At 37.2% G+C, this 17,778-nt stretch overlaps 2 protein-coding genes across 2 annotated transcripts; both read left to right on the top strand.

The window, feature by feature from the left end:
- The first annotated feature begins 250 nt into the window (after positions 1 to 250).
- LOC132142317 (eukaryotic translation initiation factor 3 subunit F-like) lies at positions 251 to 10,953 on the top strand. Its single transcript, XM_059552105.1, has 8 exons — positions 251 to 407; positions 599 to 669; positions 912 to 991; positions 7,489 to 7,626; positions 7,702 to 7,793; positions 7,954 to 8,090; positions 10,289 to 10,402; positions 10,839 to 10,953. Exons 1-8 carry the CDS (start codon positions 296 to 298, stop codon positions 10,914 to 10,916), a joined length of 822 nt encoding a protein of 273 aa, XP_059408088.1. The 5' UTR covers positions 251 to 295; the 3' UTR covers positions 10,917 to 10,953.
- Positions 10,954 to 11,155: 202 nt separating this feature from the next.
- Positions 11,156 to 16,814, top strand: LOC132142316 (palmitoyltransferase ZDHHC3-like). Its single transcript, XM_059552104.1, has 9 exons — positions 11,156 to 11,345; positions 11,809 to 11,897; positions 13,357 to 13,430; positions 13,685 to 13,797; positions 14,013 to 14,074; positions 14,452 to 14,569; positions 14,648 to 14,720; positions 16,097 to 16,241; positions 16,426 to 16,814. The coding sequence occupies exons 1-9, from the start codon at positions 11,221 to 11,223 to the stop codon at positions 16,515 to 16,517; spliced, it is 891 nt and encodes a 296-aa protein (XP_059408087.1). The 5' UTR covers positions 11,156 to 11,220; the 3' UTR covers positions 16,518 to 16,814.
- The last annotated feature ends 964 nt before the right edge of the window (positions 16,815 to 17,778 follow it).

Below are 17,778 nucleotides of genomic sequence, written 5' to 3'. Positions count from 1 at the left end.
TTTTATGTATTCCAATCTTGTGCTTCACAATGAAATCTGACCTTTGAAGGAATTAACATTATAATGATTATGTGTTTCATCTGTGGTCTAGAAATAGCGAAAAAAAATCCTTTTAAAAAATAAAAAATGTATGTTTATTTCCAGGAATACATTTCCAGTCTAGTTAATAAGGCCACTGTTATTTTGTACACAACTGTACATCCGCTAGGGGGCAACAGCACGAATCATTTGGAGACCCGCACTCTCTTTCTCTTCTTCCCCGTTTATCATCATCCTCCACTTCCTCTACAAAATCATGGCGGTCCACGGCCCGGTCGTGAAAATCCACCCGGTGGTTTTGGCATCGATTGTGGACTCATACGAGCGCAGAAATGAGGGAGCAAGTCGCGTGATCGGGACATTATTAGGTGGGTCATTTATTTTCCCTGAGTCAAGTCCGAGACTGTCGCGTTTATTAAAGATAACGTTAACATAAGCGTCGTTTTGTCTTACGAAGCATGTGTTGGTGTCGAGCAGGATGAGTGGATGAGAAAACGCGTCCGCACTAAATACACAATACACGACATTTTTAACACGGTTTAATTTGTGTGTCACACAGGAACCACAGACAAACATTCAGTTGAAGTCACCAACTGCTTCTCTGTACCTCACAATGAGTCTGAAGATGAGGTGAGACAAACAGCATCATTTACCTGCTAACTTACAAAGTGCCAGTGATATACCCGTGGTATCTCAACATTACTAGAAATGACAATGGTAGCACCATATTTTTGAACATCTAGTATCAAATTATTGGATGTGATTTGGACTTCCACCATGTAAATATAGTACATAAATTTCAAATTTGCAACTTAAAACACAGCGAACTGCACACAATAATGACGTCATTATGTACTATGTCTTTGTCATAGGTGGCTGTTGACATGGAGTTCGCCAAGAACATGTACGAGCTTCATAAGAAGGTTTCGCCGAGTGAAGTCATTGTTGGCTGGTAAGTGGCCTGCCTCTCAAGTTAATGAATTTGATCAACTTAGTTTGGCAGGATCTGTTGATGGTGACACAGCAGAGATAATATAGTGAGTGAACTAAAACCATAAAATACATCTTTGTTACTTGAAATAATATAAACCTTAAAAAGTACATAGAAATAAAAAAAAAAATAGAATTGACCAATTTTTTCTTACTTTTTTACAAGTTTAACTAAAAACTTAAATTAAAACTATTTCATAATATTTATCAAAATTGCAGTAGTGTTTTAACAATACTAAAATAACACTTTCGCAGTAGAAAGGCCTAGAGAATGTAACCAGCCATTCTGGCCATACAGTTTTCTTTTTTTTTTTTTTTTTTTTTTGAACATTATGTTTATTGGGTTTTTCCAAGTTAAACGCAAAGTACAGAATAATCAAAGCAAATCTTTCAACCCCGCACATACTACCCTAAACATGCCCCAAACCTCAACCCATAGTGCCACAAATAAACCATGAATAAAATGAAACAAGAAAGTATAAAAAATTAGGTTCTAAGCATTCTGTCCTGTTATACCCAAGTAAGAAATGAAGCTACCCCAGTATTTGACAAACAAATCTTGACGCTTTTTCAAACGAAATGCAATTTTTTCCAAAGGCATGTAAGATGACACTTCTTTAATCCACATGGAAGTAGAAGGTGAATTAGAATCCTTCCATCTCAAAGTTATACATTTTATGGCTGCTAGTAGAGCTAGTCTGACAAATCTCATATTAATTCTTTGTTGATCAAGTAGTGTAGTATCCCCTAAGAGGGTAAGTCTAGGCTCTCTAGGCACATTAGTACCTACAACTATAGCAATAATCTCTAAGACCCCTTTCCAATATTCTTCCAAGTCAGGGCAAGACCACAGCATATGTAGAAGAGTCCCTCTATCTGCTTTACATCTAGGACAGATCTCTGAGTAGGAGCTTTTAAAAGAGTGCAATCTAACTGGAGTATAGTAAACTCTATGTATCACATTAAATTGGATGAGCTTATGACGACTATTGATAGAAAAAGTCTGAGCTTTCTCACATATTGCTTTCCATTCGTCATCTGTGAATGAGCACTCCAAGTCTTTTTCCCACTTAGATTTTACGTCACGAATGCTACCCGCCATCAGTTGTAACAACTTGGCATAGATAAAAGAGATGAGACCCTTATGACCTTTTTTCTCAGCCAAGATAGCCTCAAGAGGTGAAAGAGGGAGCTTAGATAAACGACCACCTTGTTGGGTCTGAATGTAGTGTCTAATTTGCAGGTATTTAAAGAAAAATTTAGAGGGAAGGGTAAATTTCTGTTGTAATTGCTCAAACGACATGAGTGTATCCTCCTCATAAAATTTGTCAAAGGTTTGGATGATGATCATACCTTGATCATACCACTGTTTGGCTATGCCATCTTTGAGGACAGGGGGTAGAAAGGGATTGTAATAAAAAGCAGTGGATCTGAAAATAGTCTGCTTGCATTTCATCTTTTTCATGAGGTCTGCAACAATTTTAGAAGTACCAACAATTAGTGGGTTAGAGGTCAATTTCTTCAAATAGTTTATAGAGACAAAAGGTATTGCAGCAAGGGTTATACCCTGTACTTGGGCCTCTTCTAATTGTCGCCAAGCAGGAGGGGAAATACATTTTGATTGCCAGATCCAAACAATGCGCAGCTGAGCTGCACAATAATATAAATAAAAGTCAGGCAGTTTGAGTCCACCATTCTGAAAAGGCATAAACAGTGAATTTAATTTTACCCAAGGAACTTTCCCTTTCCATAAGAACCTAGAAATACCTCTATGGAGATCCTTAAAAAAAGACTTTGGTAACACAGAGGGGAGTGCCTGAAACAAATATAAAAATTTTGGCAACACAGTCATTTTAATAGAATTTATCCGACCAATTAATGAAATAGGAAGAGATTTCCATCTATCTAATTCTCTTTCTACACTTCTAAGCAGGGGAGCATAGTTCAAATTATATAACTGAGACAAATCTCTAGGTATTTGTATTCCCAAATATAGAAATTTATCTGTGTTCCAGACAAAAGGGAAATTTTTAAGGGACAATTGCGAAGCGGCTCTATTAAGAGGCATAGAGACACTTTTATTCACATTTATTTTATAACCAGATATAATCCCGTACTCTTGTAATAGAGTTGACAAGGCTGGTATGGAAGAATCTACATTTGTCAAATACAACATAATATCGTCCGCATATAAAGAGATTACATGTTTAGATTGAAGGGTTGTAAAACCACTGATATTGTCATGTGAGCGAATTGCAATAGCTAAAGGCTCTATTGCAAGAGAAAATAAAAGGGAGATAGTGGGCAGCCCTGCCTTGTACCCCGCTCCAAAGAAAACTGTGCCGATCTCGTTATTGGTCTGAATGACTGCTGTTGGATGGTTGTAAAGCATTTTGACCATATTAAGAAATTTAGAACCAAAGTTCATCTTTTGAAGGACTGTAAACAAGTAGGGCCACTCAACACGATCAAAAGCCTTTTCGGCATCTAAAGATATAGCAATAACAGGAGAATCAACTTGAGAAGCAGAAAAAATTACATTCAAAAGTCTCCGAACATTGTCAAAGAGACATCGATTTTGAATAAATCCTGTTTGATCCATGTGTACCAATTGTGAGATAACTTTTTCCAATCTTAAAGCAATAATTTTGGCAAAAATCTTGTAGTCTGAGTTAAGTAATGAAATCGGCCTATAGGAGCCACATAAACGAGGGTCTTTACCAGGCTTAAGTAAAAGAGTTATCATAGCCTGTTCAAGAGTGTCAGGTAAACGCTGAGTCTCTATAGCCTGCAAATACATATCATTTAGTGGTTTGATTAATTTAGGTAGAAAAGCCTTAATAAAATCCATGGAGAAACCATCCATACCAGGTGATTTGCCAACAGCTAAGCAAGATATCGCTTCTTGTATTTCAATTTCCGTTATGTCCTTCTCCAGACAGTCCCTGCATTCCTCGGTAAGTGAAGGTATATCAAGGCTATCTAGGAAAGAGTGTATGTTCGCCATATCTGTATGCTGTGAGGTATATAACAGCTTATAAAACTGCATAAATTCCTGATTAATAAGATTAGGGTCTCTGATGATAGTGTTATCTACATGACGAATTGCATTTATAGACCTCACTGCATCGTCTTTCCTTATTTGCCAGGCCAATAATCTGCCAATTATGTCCCCATGCTCGTAATATCGTTGTTTGGTTCTGAGGAGGATACACTCTGCTTCCTTAGTGGACAGCATATCATACTCAAGCTGCAATGAATTTAGTCTATGTAGAATACTTTCATCTCCACATATAGAATAGTCCTGTTCCAGCTTTTTAATATCTTTAGAAAGTTCATTCAGTTGACTTTGATATTTTTTCTTTTTTCCGGATGAGTATGCTATGATTATTCCCCTCAGATAAGCTTTAAGTGATTCCCAAATCATACCTGAAGCGGCATAACCAGCATTGAAATTCAAGAAATTTTCTATATTGTTATTTAGAAGGTCTATAAAATCAAGGTCGTTAAGGAGATAATTACTGAACCGCCATCTTCTAATATGTGATTTAGTAGTAGGGGTATAAATTGTAAGAACTAAAGGGGAATGGTCAGACAAAGTTCGTGGAAGGTATTCACATGATTCAACTAAGTGTTCTTGTCTTTTATGTAAAAGAAAAAGGTCAATTCTAGAGAAACTCTTATGGGGTCGAGAATAAAAAGAAAAATCATTTTGCTTATTATGCAAAGCTCTCCAAATATCTAACAGTTCTAGTTCAGCCATTATATGTTTCACAACTCTTGCTGATGGAGTTAAGACAAAACCTTTGTTAGGTGATCTGTCTGCTGAATCTAAAACCAAATTAAAATCACCTCCAATGATTGTACAGGGCAAAAACAGTTTAAAATGAAAATTATGAAAAAACTGAGGGTCATCTTGATTGGGGGCATATACATTTGCTATTGTAACATTCTCAGAAGCAATATATCCTTTAAGAATAATATATCTTCCATAATTATCTTTAACCATGCTTTCAAAAACAAAAGGCACTCTGCGATTGATCATAATAGCAACCCCTCTTGAATGAGAGCTATATGATGAAAAAAATATTTGTCCAGACCACTGACGTAATAACTTACAGTGATCTTCTTCAGTCAAATGCGTCTCTTGTAGGAGAGCAATGTCTATCTTATTTTTTCTTAAGAACAACATAATTTTTTTCCTCTTTAAATTATTATTAATCCCATTAACATTCCAGGACAGATATTTATACTTATCTCTATCAGTTATCAGTCAAATTGAAAAGAAAACACACAAAAAAGAAGGAAAAAAAGAAGAAAAAAAAAAAAGAAAGTGGCACAAACCCCCCTCCCAGCCTCCCACCCACCCACATACATAACACTTTCCCCGTAAACAACACATTCGCGTAACGTTGCATACAGAACGTGCACAACTTCAAGCTAAGGCATCCCAACTTTAACCAGGAAATAATTAGCGCAGATAACGCCATCTACCAAACATTACAGGTAAAACTTTGCAAACAAATCACCAAAGTTGCCATAGGCATAAAGGCACTTGTGACTCAATATCAAAACAATCTCGGACTAACGTTACTTGGTATTTATTAGGTTTCAGTAGCGACCATTCGGTAGCTACTCAGAGTCCTTCGTAAATGCAGTCACTATTCATAATGTAGCCTACCTACAGTCTCACTCCGAACCTGCTGGCAACAAAAGTTTTGGATGGTGGGCTTTTAAGTAAGCCTCCGCGGCATCTTTTGAACCGAAGGATCGTGCACCCTCAGGAAGAACCACTCTCAGAGTAGCTGGGTACTGCATACTGTAGGAGATGTTGTGGTCCCGGAGCCGCCCTCGAACAGAAGCAAACGCCTGTTTCTTCTTGTAGAGAATTGTTGACATATCTCGGAAGATCATTATTTTTGAGTTTCCATATGTCAGGTCTTTTTTCTCCCGTGCAACATTCAATATCGTGACTGTCTCTAAAACGAAGGAGTCTAATTACAATGGCTCGCGGTCTTTCGTGTTCCGACGGCCGGCGCTGAAGGGTACGATGGGTTCGTTCAATTTCAAAGGGCCGTTCTTGATCCATACCGATGATTTTAGGGAGCCATTCCTCCACAAATGACACTGCATCTCTCCCCTCAACTCCTTCAGGAAAGCCAACAAGGCGCAAATTGTTACGTCTGGAGCGATTTTCAAGATCATCGACCTTATCTTTCAAAGTGAGTATTTCGTACTCCACGTGCTTTTTACCCTCAGCAATGTCCTCACGCACATTAACAATGGCTTCTTCAAATCCATCTTGACGCGATTCCAACTCGCTCAGCTTTAGTCTCGTTTCCTGAAGGTCACTGTGTACTTTGTCAGAGTCGCGGATTTCACACATACGTCCGTCGATCATGACTTGAAGCTTCGCAAGCCCTTTCTCCAGTTCTGTCTGGAACCATTGAGGCGGCGATGTCGGGCTAGCCCCTAAGGCTAACGCCGAGGAATCTTCGGTAGCCGTTTCCTTCTTATTCTCGAATATTTTCTTAGGAGGCATCCTCAAAAGTTGCCCAAATATGTCAGTCCAGTTCGGAAAAAGAAAAATACAAGTAAATCCGCGCTTTGCTCAAAATAGTGCAATAAAAAAGGATTTTGTTTGGGAGCAATGCTTCTCGCGTCTTACTCTATGGCGGCCATAACCGGAAGCCGCCATACAGTTTTCTGAAAAGAATTGTTCACCCAGAAATAAAAATGTACTCCCCTTCTCCATTAGAACCAAATTTTATCTGGAATGAATGCTGTCACAATGAGTCCAAACTGCTAATAGAAAAATCAGTTATCCTCTCCAGTCCATCAGTTAACATCTTAAGCAAAAAGCTGTGAGCGTATTATACGTATACATCATGAATTCATATCTAGCTTCAAACCGGTGCTTCCTGCTAATATAAAGATTCTTCTATCCATAATATTTTTTTAAGTGAAAAAGTCATTTTGTCTGAATCATAAGAGAAATATGGATCAAGCGATAAAAGCCCAAAACATTTCTAAACGTATGTTGGTGGATTTTGATGTGAGACGACAACAGGGGATGGACTTTTTCACTGAAGGAAGCGTTACTATTATGGACTTGTATTTTGTCCAGAAGCAAGGGTTTAAGTTAAAACGCATTAATAATGGATTTGTGTCTTACAAACACTCAGCTTTTCACTTTACAAGACATTAATTGATAAACTGAAGTCATGAAGATTGTGGATTATTGTGATGTTTTTATCAGCTGTTTGAATTCTCATTCTGATGGCACCTATTCACTTCAGAGGATCCATTGGTGAGCAAATGATGTAATGCTACATTTCTTCAAATATGTTCCATTAAAAAACAAACTCATCTAGATCTTGGATGGCATGCAGGAGAGTAAATTTAAAGAATTTTAATTTTGGGTGAACAATTCTTTTAAAGTAATCTTTTGTCTTGCAGGTATGCCACAGGATATGACATCACAGAGCACTCCGTTCTGATCCATGAGTATTACAGCCGAGAGGCGCCAAACCCCATTCACCTGACCGTGGACACGGCACTGCAGAGCAATAAAATGAACATCCGTGCCTATGTCAGGTAAGATTATTTCTTGCTGCTGACCAGCTCTCCTCTGCTGCAGTAGCAGTATTTATTTGCTGTTTGTGTTGTTAGTTCACAGATGGGCGTTCCAGGCAAGACAGTTGGTGTCATGTTCACACCTCTGACAGTCAAGTACATTTACTATGACACAGAGCGCATTGGAGGTCAGAATTTCTTCCACTTGTAAACATGTTTGTGTATTATTCATGAATACTGGTTTACTCCGTATTTTGAATCAGATTGTTGTTATAGTTGCATGTTTTAAGAATAGCACATTTTCTTTTGAGCACATTCTCATAATGGTTTAAACGCCCCTCTCTATAGTTGAGCTCCTACAGAGGACGCGTGAGTCTCCCAGTCGTACCAACGGACTGACCACAGACCTGGCCCAGGTGGCCGGTGCAGCAGGACGCGTACAAGAAATGCTGTCCACAGTGCTCACATATATAGAAGATGTACTGGTGAGTGTCTTTCTTGGACATAACTTCAATTGAAGTTTTATGTAACAAAGTTCGGGAGGAGCACGTTCAGGTAGGGCTGGACCATATATCGAACGATATGATCATGTGCATCTCGTCAGTAAAGGCGGCGGCGGTTGGTGCCTTGGTTTCGGGCCAATTCCAGGCTTGGAGCCCTCCCTCTGGACAGCATGCCAAATGCGCAAAAATTATATATTTCGATTTCATGTATGTTTGAACTTTGTCTAATCTTCTTACAGCTTTAAGAGTAATTTAATTTAAAGGGCTTTTCTTACCAAGCATTTATCAATGATGAAAGCATATTATAAAGTGTGTATAAATAAAATACATATAGTATAAATGTATATTTTATTAATTTATATATTACTGTATATGTAATTTAGACTAAAACTATTTACTTTAAATATTACAGTATTTCAATGTACATAGTGTATAGTGTAATGCGTAATAGAATTGTATACAATTTAAATGTATGAGTATACAAATTTTAATATCATGGAAAAGTTTTTATTTTTTGTAATTTTTAATTCAAAAAAGCAAACTTATATTCTAGATTCATTGCACACAAACTAAAATATTTCAAGAGTTTTTTGTTTTTGTTTGAATTCTTATGGTTATGTCTTACAGCTTGGGAAAATTAAAAAATATATTTAGAAAATTTTCACAAAGATCAATAAAAAAGAAATTACAAAACAGAAATGTTCAAGATCTCCAAAGCAGGTTTACTGCTTTACTCGCTCAGTACTTGGTTGGGGCTCCTTTTTGCATGAATGACTGCTTCAATGCGGCGTGGCATGGAGGCGATCAGCCTGTGGCACTGCTGAGGCGTTATTGAAGCCCAGGATGCTTTTATAGCGACCTTCAGTTCCTCTGTATTGTTTGTCAGATGTTACTTATCTTCCTCTTCACAATACCCCACAGATTCTCTGTGAGGTTCAGGTCAGGTGAGTTGGCTGGCCAATCAAGCACAGTAATATCATGGTCAGCAAACCACTTGTAAGTGGTTTTGGCACTGTGGGCAGGTGCTAAAGTCATGCTGCAAAATTAAATCAGCATCTCCATAAAGCTTGTCAGTAGATGGAAGCATAAAGTGCTCCAAAATCTCCTGGTAGATAGCTGCATTGACTTTGGACTTGATAAAACCAATGGACAAAGACCAGCAGACGCCACGGCACCCAAATCATCACTGACTTCAGAAACTTCACAATGGACTTCTGGATTCTGTGTCTCTCCAATCTTCCTCCAGACTCCAGACCTTCATTTCCAAATGAAATGCAAAATGTACTTTGATCTGAAAAGAGGACTGTGGACCACTGAGCAACAGTCCAGTTATTTTTCTCCTTACCACATGTGAAATGCTTCTGACATTTTTATTCTGGTTCAGGAATGGCTTGGTTCTAGGAATGTGACAGCTGTAGCCCTTTTCCTAAAGACGTCTGAGTGAGTCGACTCTTGATGCGCTGACTCCGGCTTCAGTCCGCTCCTCCTTGTGAAGCTCTCCCAAGTTCTTGAATCGGCTTTTCCTGACATGCTTCCCGAAGCTGTGGACATCCCTGTTGCTGGTGCAACTTTTCCTACCACACTTTTCCTTCCAGTCAACTTTCTATGAATATATTTTGATAAAGAACTCTGTGAAAGAGCCCTTTCAGCAATGATCTCCTGTGGCTTACCCTCCTTGTGCAGGGTGTTGATGATTGTCTTGTGGACAACTGTGAAGTCAGTAGTCTTTCCCATAATTCTGGTTGCATGTTCTAAACTAGCCCAAGAAAATTAAATAAAAATTAATCAAGCTCAAAATTGAATATTCAAATTTTTTTTAAATACTGAATTTTTAATCTTCCCATGCTGTAAATTGTAACCATCAGAATTAAAAGAGAAAAACTCTGAAATATTTCAGTTTGTGTGCAGTGAATCTAGAATATAAGAAAGTTAGCTTTTTTTAAATTAAATTACAAAAAAAAGACCTTTTCCATGATATTCTAATTTTCTGAGATGCACCTGTAGTTTAATGTTTGCAATGTGTATTTAATTATTATTTTATGCATTTATGATAAATACATATAAAATTTCTCAAGAAGCCGCAAGTATGATCGGCACGTCTTGTAGGATGGTGACACAAGATCTTACTAATAACTCAAAAGGTTTTTTCTCTCTCTCTCTCTCTCTCTCTCTCTCTCTAGTCTGGTAAGCTGGTGGCAGATAACAGTGTTGGTCGTTACCTGATGGATCTGGTGAACAAAGTGCCGAAGATCACAGCAGAAGACTTTGAGAGCATGTTGAACTCCAACATTAATGTGAGTGGCATTCAGTACAATATGATATTCTGTATGCTTGACATGCTTTAATATCAGGGTTTCCACAGTCATGAAAAACACGGAATTAATACATTTTAACTTATATATATTTCCATGAAATTCATTTAGTGAAAAAATGAATTTGTAGTTGTTCGAAAATATATCATTAGTTAGTCATTGCAAAAGGAAATTGTTTATAGTGATAGTCATAGTGATTCTTTAAAGTAAATTTCAGTGATTTGATCCAACTGGTTCACATATGGTTTTTAATGGTACTTCAGCCAGTCTGCCAGAATCCAAATGATTTTAAAGAAAGTTTTATCCAGGAAATCACTAAAAAAGTAATCTTTGAACCATCACTAAAAACCTGTAAAGACTGAACTGTTGTTGTGTGCTGGTGTTTCTGATGTGCTCAGACTCTTCTGTTTTCTTGCAGGATCTGTTGATGGTGACCTACCTGGCGAACCTTGCTCAAGCTCAGATCGCGCTTAATGAGAAGCTAGTTGTTCTGTGATCTGAAATTAAAATAAAAATGTTCATCAATCGGACAATCTGTGTGAATTTTATTTTTTTTATAATAAACATTGTGCTTAAACATCTAAGAGTCTGTGAGGACATTCCTTTTAAAACGAAAAAGTAACTCGAAAGTTTGTGCTTGTTTTTTAATTGTAAAAAAAAAAAAAGTATAAGTAGACGCCAGACAAAAATACACAAGTTCACAGGTGGTCAGAATTAATGAAAGCGGTTGACGGACACCACGAGATGCGTAACGCTCGTCAATTTATGACGTCATCAGGAAGACCGTACATGATGGAAAGATGGCTGCGTTTCGCTGTCGGCGAGACCCGTGTGGCTTTATTTGTCTCATTTTAACTTATTTCAGCGTCTTTTACGCCGATTATGTGGTGATTCAGTATGTCCTGATCCCCGCGTATTCTGGAAGGTGAGTACCGTGTGAACCAAGATCTAAAGAGCCAGCGTTTGGTTCACGTAACATCCGCCGCCGCTCATGAGATCATCGCTTTATGATAGTTCCTTTTAGAATCACCCATAACAACAGTCGTTCATAACGATGTGAGTGCCAAATTTTATTAGCGTTCTGTCATGTTTTCTCGCGAAATGTTTTTAACAGTGCGTTTGAACTTCTTGCAACGAGTACTAGCGTCGTTGTCAGACTTTCGCATCATTCAACGTGTGTTTACTAACGTTACACTTTCTTTTTGTCTCTTGTTAAAGTAACGTTAACGTAGTATGTTGTAGGTTTCAGGCTATCTCACCTGAAGTTAACAAGCCATCGTGCCTTATACTATATATATATATATATATATATATATATATACCGCTGACATTTTTTAATGCTAAATATGTTTGAGTATTTTAACGTGCTGTCTATTTTCTCTTTTTAGTGTATGGTGCACTCTCCATGGATCTGTGTTTAATATTATTCTATTACTATTGCTGGCTTGCCATTCAAAGGCAGTGTTCTCTGATCCTGGTGAGTGCTCTCTCTTATTAAATGGGTCAAACTCATTTTCTAAGGTGTTTCTTTTATTGTAGACGGTGTTTTAAAGCCAATAAGTCTACTGTATTATATTTGATGAATGAATTTCCAGGTGTTCTATATTATCAACATGATCAAAACTTGGCTAAAAAAATGTTATACACAATCTAGTACAGTGGTCCCCAATCTCGGTCCTGGAGGGCCGCTGTCCTGCAGAGTTTAGCTCCAACCAGCTCCAACACACCTGTTTGAAAGTCAGAGAGATTTTCAAACAGGTGTGTTGGAGCTGGTTGGAGCTAAACTCTGCAAGACAGCGGCCCTCCAGGACCGAGATTGGTGTTCCCTGATCTAGTACATGCCTTCCATCCTAAAAGTTTTATTTTAGACTTTTTTTTTTTTTTTAAGAGGTAAAAGGCTTCTTAGTGTGATTGTAAAAATGTCCACTTTCAGGTCACGATAGACATCTTTTTGCAAAATCTTCAGTAGTATTTATAAAGTAAATGTAAGGATACTTTTATATTATAAGTAGAATTTCAAAATGACCATGATCACTTTAGGGTTACTTGATTATCCAGACAATCAGTTTGTATAAATCATTTTAAACTGCAAGAATTAAATATGATAAAGCAGATTATCGAGGATAGTTCTATTGCAGTGATCCTCAAATCTGCCTCGCGAGATGCACTTTCCTGCCGAGTTTTGCTCCAACCCTAATCAAACCTACCTGTGATTTTCTAATTATCCGAGACTTAGTTCTCTGCAGAGCAAAAGTGGGCGTTTATCAGCTTGTGGGTGTTTTCAATCTGCTAGGTGTTTCTAAATCATGCAATCTAAATGATCCCCCTTACCTAACCCACCCCAAAACCTAATGTCACTATGACGTAAACCAATCAGGTATGGTGTAAAACCCCCTGATCTGGTAACTCCCATTACTTTCCTGCAGAGACCTATACTTGAATTATCCTGAAGACACTGATTGGCAAACTCAGGTGTTTTTGATAAGGTTTGGAGCTAAAATCTGCAGGAAAGTGGATCTCACGAGCCAGATTTGAGGATGTTCTATTGCATTGCATTATATACATTGCCCCCACAGTTAAAACAGAATTTCATCTAAATTTATGGCCCTATAAATAACATCTCAACTCCATTGTATATTTATGCTCGGTTTGGCCTCTAAATAAAAGTGTAAATGCTTTTTTTCCTCGAATATGAGTTCCATATTCTCACTATATTATACTACATGGACCATAATTTCCTGATGTAATATATATTATACAAAACATAACACGCATATGCATACTTTTAGATTTATTTTTTAAATATATATATATTGTCTAAAGGTTCAATAAAGTGTTCTGTAAAAAAAAAAAATTCTGACTATTATTTCATATGTCAGGCTTTACATTGGTTAAGAAAAGCTATCAGTGTAAACTTTAACCATTCATTATCACAGGTATGGTTCCTCTACCTGAGACAGCCATTGATTTCTCTGACTTGAGGTCCCAGTCCAACCGTCTAAATGACAGAGTGAGTGTTGCTGATCTCTCTACTCTTGTAATGGCATTGAAGTTGTATTCATGTCGTGTAGATCTATCAACTATTTAGCAAATGTTACTTTCTATTTTTACTTTTCTGTTTATGATGTAGTTGTTATATTGATTGAATAGTGGTCCTTTAAGCTTTTTCACATAGTGTGTATATTCTATTTACTTGCCTTGGATCTTATTTCACAGTGCATTTGCTCTATGACATGTCTTTAATTGTTGTATTGTTCTCATCAGGGCTGTGAGGGCTGGACAGTGTGCAGACGCTGTGAGACGTATCGGCCTCCTCGTGCCCATCACTGCAGAGTTTGTCAGCGCTGCATCAGGAGAATGGACCATCACTGCCCGTGGTCAGTCTCTCATCATTCACTAGTGGCCAAATTGAATATATATTCGTATGTCTTGTATTTCAGACTTTGTAGTGACTGGGTGTTTTTAAAGTAGAATAAGTGTTTGCAGTATACTTGTGCTATAACATATATAATGTATTTTTGGATATAATGCACCGTCATATTTTTGCTTTGTTCTGATGAATGCATTTGTATATATGTTTGCTCTTTTATAGGATCAATAACTGTGTTGGAGAGCTCAATCAGAAATACTTCATTCAGTTCCTCTTCTACACAGGTGAGTTTTAAAATGATAGCTCAAAAGGAAATCGCTATACCGTCATCATTTATTCTTCCTCATGTCATTCCAAACTTGTATGACTTTTTTTCTCCTGTGGATCATGAGAGATGATATTTTCAAAAGTCTTGGTAACCAGACAGTTTATGGATCCATTTGACTTCCATTGTATTTTTATCCTTACTATGAAAGTCAATGAGACAAAGTGTAACAAATGTGGAACGACATGAAATGATGGCAGACTTTTTATTTCATTTTAAGAATGTCTTAAACAAAAACTCACATATTCTATTTTACATTGCAAAAAACAATGCTATGTTGGATGCAAATGTTAGTGCTGAGGTACATACACTGGTTGTTTCTGTGTGTCTCTTTAGGCATGGCCAGCTTGTATTCCATGGCGCTTGTGGTGTCAGCATGGGTGTGGAGAATAAGGAGTGAAAGAGAGAGAGATGGAGATGAAGAAGAAGAAGCTCCTAGCAAACATCTCATTGTGTAAGTCACAAATTCCTTCTGAGGTACTGTATATGTTAGTATAAAATATAACACTGTTCTTGGCCATTTGTTTCACAGGGCACATTATATCATTCTGCTGGTGGAGTCAATACTTTTTGGAGTTTTTGTCTTGGTGATATTTTATGATCAGGTATGCATTATATGAACCATATGTTGACATTATAGTTTAACTTTAAAAAACTTTCACACAGTCACGGTATTGTAATTACATTAAGTGTTACAGTGGCCTGTTAACACTTGGTCACATAGCTATCTGATCCTGAAAAGACCAGGTGTAAATGCCCTCCTAAATGCTTTCGAGACTAATATGAATCTGATCGCTCAAACCACTTCAGGAGGTGGTCTGGGATGCATTTCAGATGAAACTGGACAAGTGTAAATGCATCTGGTTATTGAAACCACATATGTAAATTTAGCCCCTCCCAAAATGTTAAAATAATAAACATGTGAGAGCGTTTTATAGGCTATATGACGGGGATAGGCAACTCCGGTCCTGGAGGGCCAACTATCCTGCAGCGTTTAGCTCCAACCCTAATTAAACACACCTGAACAAGGCAATCAGTGTTTTCGGGATTACTAGATAGATACAGGCAGGTGAGTTTTTTATGAGGGCTGAAGCTAAACTCTGCAGGATAGTGGCCCTCCAGGACCGGAGTTGCCTATCCCTGCTATATGACATGTCATAGCCAGGTATGACAGTGCTAATGCAACACGCATCACCACAGTTGAGTAGCTGGGTATCAATTCAGCAAGCCGACATGCAAAAGAAGCTGAAAGTAAGTTGTCAGTGCTCAGCACATAATCATCTTCATTAAAAGTAGTACGACAAACAGGCATCATTCACCCAAAATGAAACTCACCTTGTTGCATTTCTTTTACTGTGGAACACAAAAGAAGATCGTTTGAAGAATGTTGGTAACAGATTGCCTTTAAATAATTTTTTTCTTAGTGCAAGATTTGTAAATGTTCCTGTAGCTCAATTGGTAGAGCATTGTGCTATTAAGCGCAAGGTTGGGGGTTCGATTCCCCGGGAACACCTGATAGGTAAAAATTGATAGCCTGAATACACTGTGATTCGCTTTGGATAAAAGCGTCTGCTAAATGCATAAATTTAAATGAGAAGTAAATGTATGAATATTCATCAACAGCAAAGACATAATTATAATATTTCATATTGGAAAGCTACTTGTCATTGTTTTACTTTTTTATTTGAATTCTGAATCTTTAGCCACCTTTAAATTGCAATGATAATGTTGTGTTGTATTGATTCTCATTGCACAGTTGACAGAACGATAGAATGAATGAAGTGATTAGTGCAGAGTGGCTCTTTTTAAACTACAGTATAAACCTAAGCTTGCCTAAAACTTCTTTCAGCTTTCTAAACACTAATATTTTCTTCAGGAAAATCTTATTTATGTAAATTTTATTCATGTAATTGTTTAAATTTAAATGTGTTTTTGCATGTGTTGATCTGTCATTTTCTGTCTCTGTTGTTTTTGTCCCAAGCTGGTGTCCATTATAACAGATGAGACACCCATTGAACAGATGAGGAACAGGCTAATGAAAGAAAAACCCAACAACACCCACCAGACACACATTACACACACAAGAAAGCCAAAAATTGCTTTGCTGAGGGAGGTTTTTGGACGTGGTGAGTTGAACTATGTACAGTATGTTTTTATCCTGCAAGTTTGTTAGAGTTGTATCACTGTCGCTGTTACAAATGGAGAAATAATGTTTAATGTTATTTAAAACAAAACAAAAATGTGTTTTTCTGTAAATGTTTTTTCAGAATGATGTTGAATGTAATGGAATAATTTTTCTTATATTTACAGGTTCTATAATATGTTGGTTGTTCCCGCTCTATTCCTCCCCTCCTTCTGTTGGCGGCATCAGTTATTCAGCACTTCCTGATTACAATGTGTAACACATACCAGTTTTCCATCAGTTCATTTGAACGTTTCGTCAGTATCACATTGTGTTTAGGACACTGAATATTACGTTACTAAGGTGCAAATTTCAGCTATGGGGATTGATGAAGGAAAAGTGCTGCTGTGTGAGTGTTTTTGTATACCGACTTCTGCTTACCGCTTCTCACACAGTCTTGTAACTAGGGCTGGGTACCATTCAAACATTATCAATACCGATACCTTGACTTTCAATACGCAATTATGACAGTATATAATTTGTATGTGATTATAATTAGATTCTGCCTATTTTTTTATAACAATACAGTGTGTTTACGTGAAAACTGCTAAACAGGTGAGGCGATTAGATTGATATGAAAGGCTATAAATAAAATATTTCTGCCACCTTATATGACCAAAACCCTCATTAGATCACAATTGGAAATTATTAAAAACACTCAGTGGTGGTTTAAATTTAGTTTTGAGTAAAAGCATAGTATATATTTTAGAAATTGTCTTATGTTGCTACAGTGGGCACGAATGGTCCCATAACGTGTTTTCCTTGATGCCTCGTCAGAGCCAATCACTGATTTAAGCACATAAAGCATGCTGCATGTTTTTTGGCTCACTGACTTTGAGATTTACCCTTAGTAATCAAAGACAAGACACCCAGCCCTACTTATAACAATACTCTGTTACAAGATACTTCCGAGTGTGGGACACCATATTTTTCCACACGTCACATCACGTTAACAAGATACTTTTACAAACCTGAATCTTTTTGACTTTTTCTGTTCATCTTAATGATTTATCTTCATACAGCTAACCCAGGACATTGATTTGGATTTTTTAATTCAACATTAACTCTTTGAGTATTAGTGGATTTTCTCTCAGAAGTATCTTGTTTGAAATTGTTAAAGCAGTATATTAACCTGTAACCAGTATAAAATTTGTTACTTAACCACTTTTTGGCACACACAGGAATGTGAGCACACACTCACAAGGTCAGCTGTGTTGACTTTATTTGAGGTGAATGCAAAAGGACACATTCATTGTTTTCATTGTGTTTGTTTGAGTACATGGACTGTACTCCATTTTACATAAGGATTGTAAATACGTATTTTATCATTTTAATTTCTGACATTTTCAGGTTACTGGACTAGTTTTGTTAAAGTGCTTGTTTTTTTGTTTTGTTTGAAATGTTAATGTTTTTGCTGTTTTATGGACAGCTTGAGGGATGTGTGTACATAACAGATCAACTTGTATACTGAAAATGTTTAC

Source organism: Carassius carassius, chromosome 6 (genome assembly GCF_963082965.1).
Source record: "Carassius carassius chromosome 6, fCarCar2.1, whole genome shotgun sequence".
Classification (NCBI taxonomy): Eukaryota; Metazoa; Chordata; class Actinopteri; order Cypriniformes; family Cyprinidae; genus Carassius; species Carassius carassius.
The sequence above is the reverse complement of the archived record's forward strand: the minus strand, read 5'-3'. Positions and strand labels throughout refer to the sequence as shown.

Coding starts and splice junctions, on each gene's coding strand:
- LOC132142316 (XM_059552104.1), top strand. CDS start 11,221: ATGGCTGCGTTTCGCTGTCGGCGAGACCCGTGTGGCTTTATTTGTCTC. Junction 13,798..14,012: donor ATGGACCATCACTGCCCGTG/GTCAGTCTCTCA, acceptor GCTCTTTTATAG/GATCAATAACTGTGTTGGAG. Junction 16,242..16,425: donor GAGGGAGGTTTTTGGACGTG/GTGAGTTGAACT, acceptor TTATATTTACAG/GTTCTATAATATGTTGGTTG.
- LOC132142317 (XM_059552105.1), top strand. CDS start 296: ATGGCGGTCCACGGCCCGGTCGTGAAAATCCACCCGGTGGTTTTGGCA. Junction 670..911: donor ACAATGAGTCTGAAGATGAG/GTGAGACAAACA, acceptor TCTTTGTCATAG/GTGGCTGTTGACATGGAGTT. Junction 10,403..10,838: donor TGTTGAACTCCAACATTAAT/GTGAGTGGCATT, acceptor GTTTTCTTGCAG/GATCTGTTGATGGTGACCTA.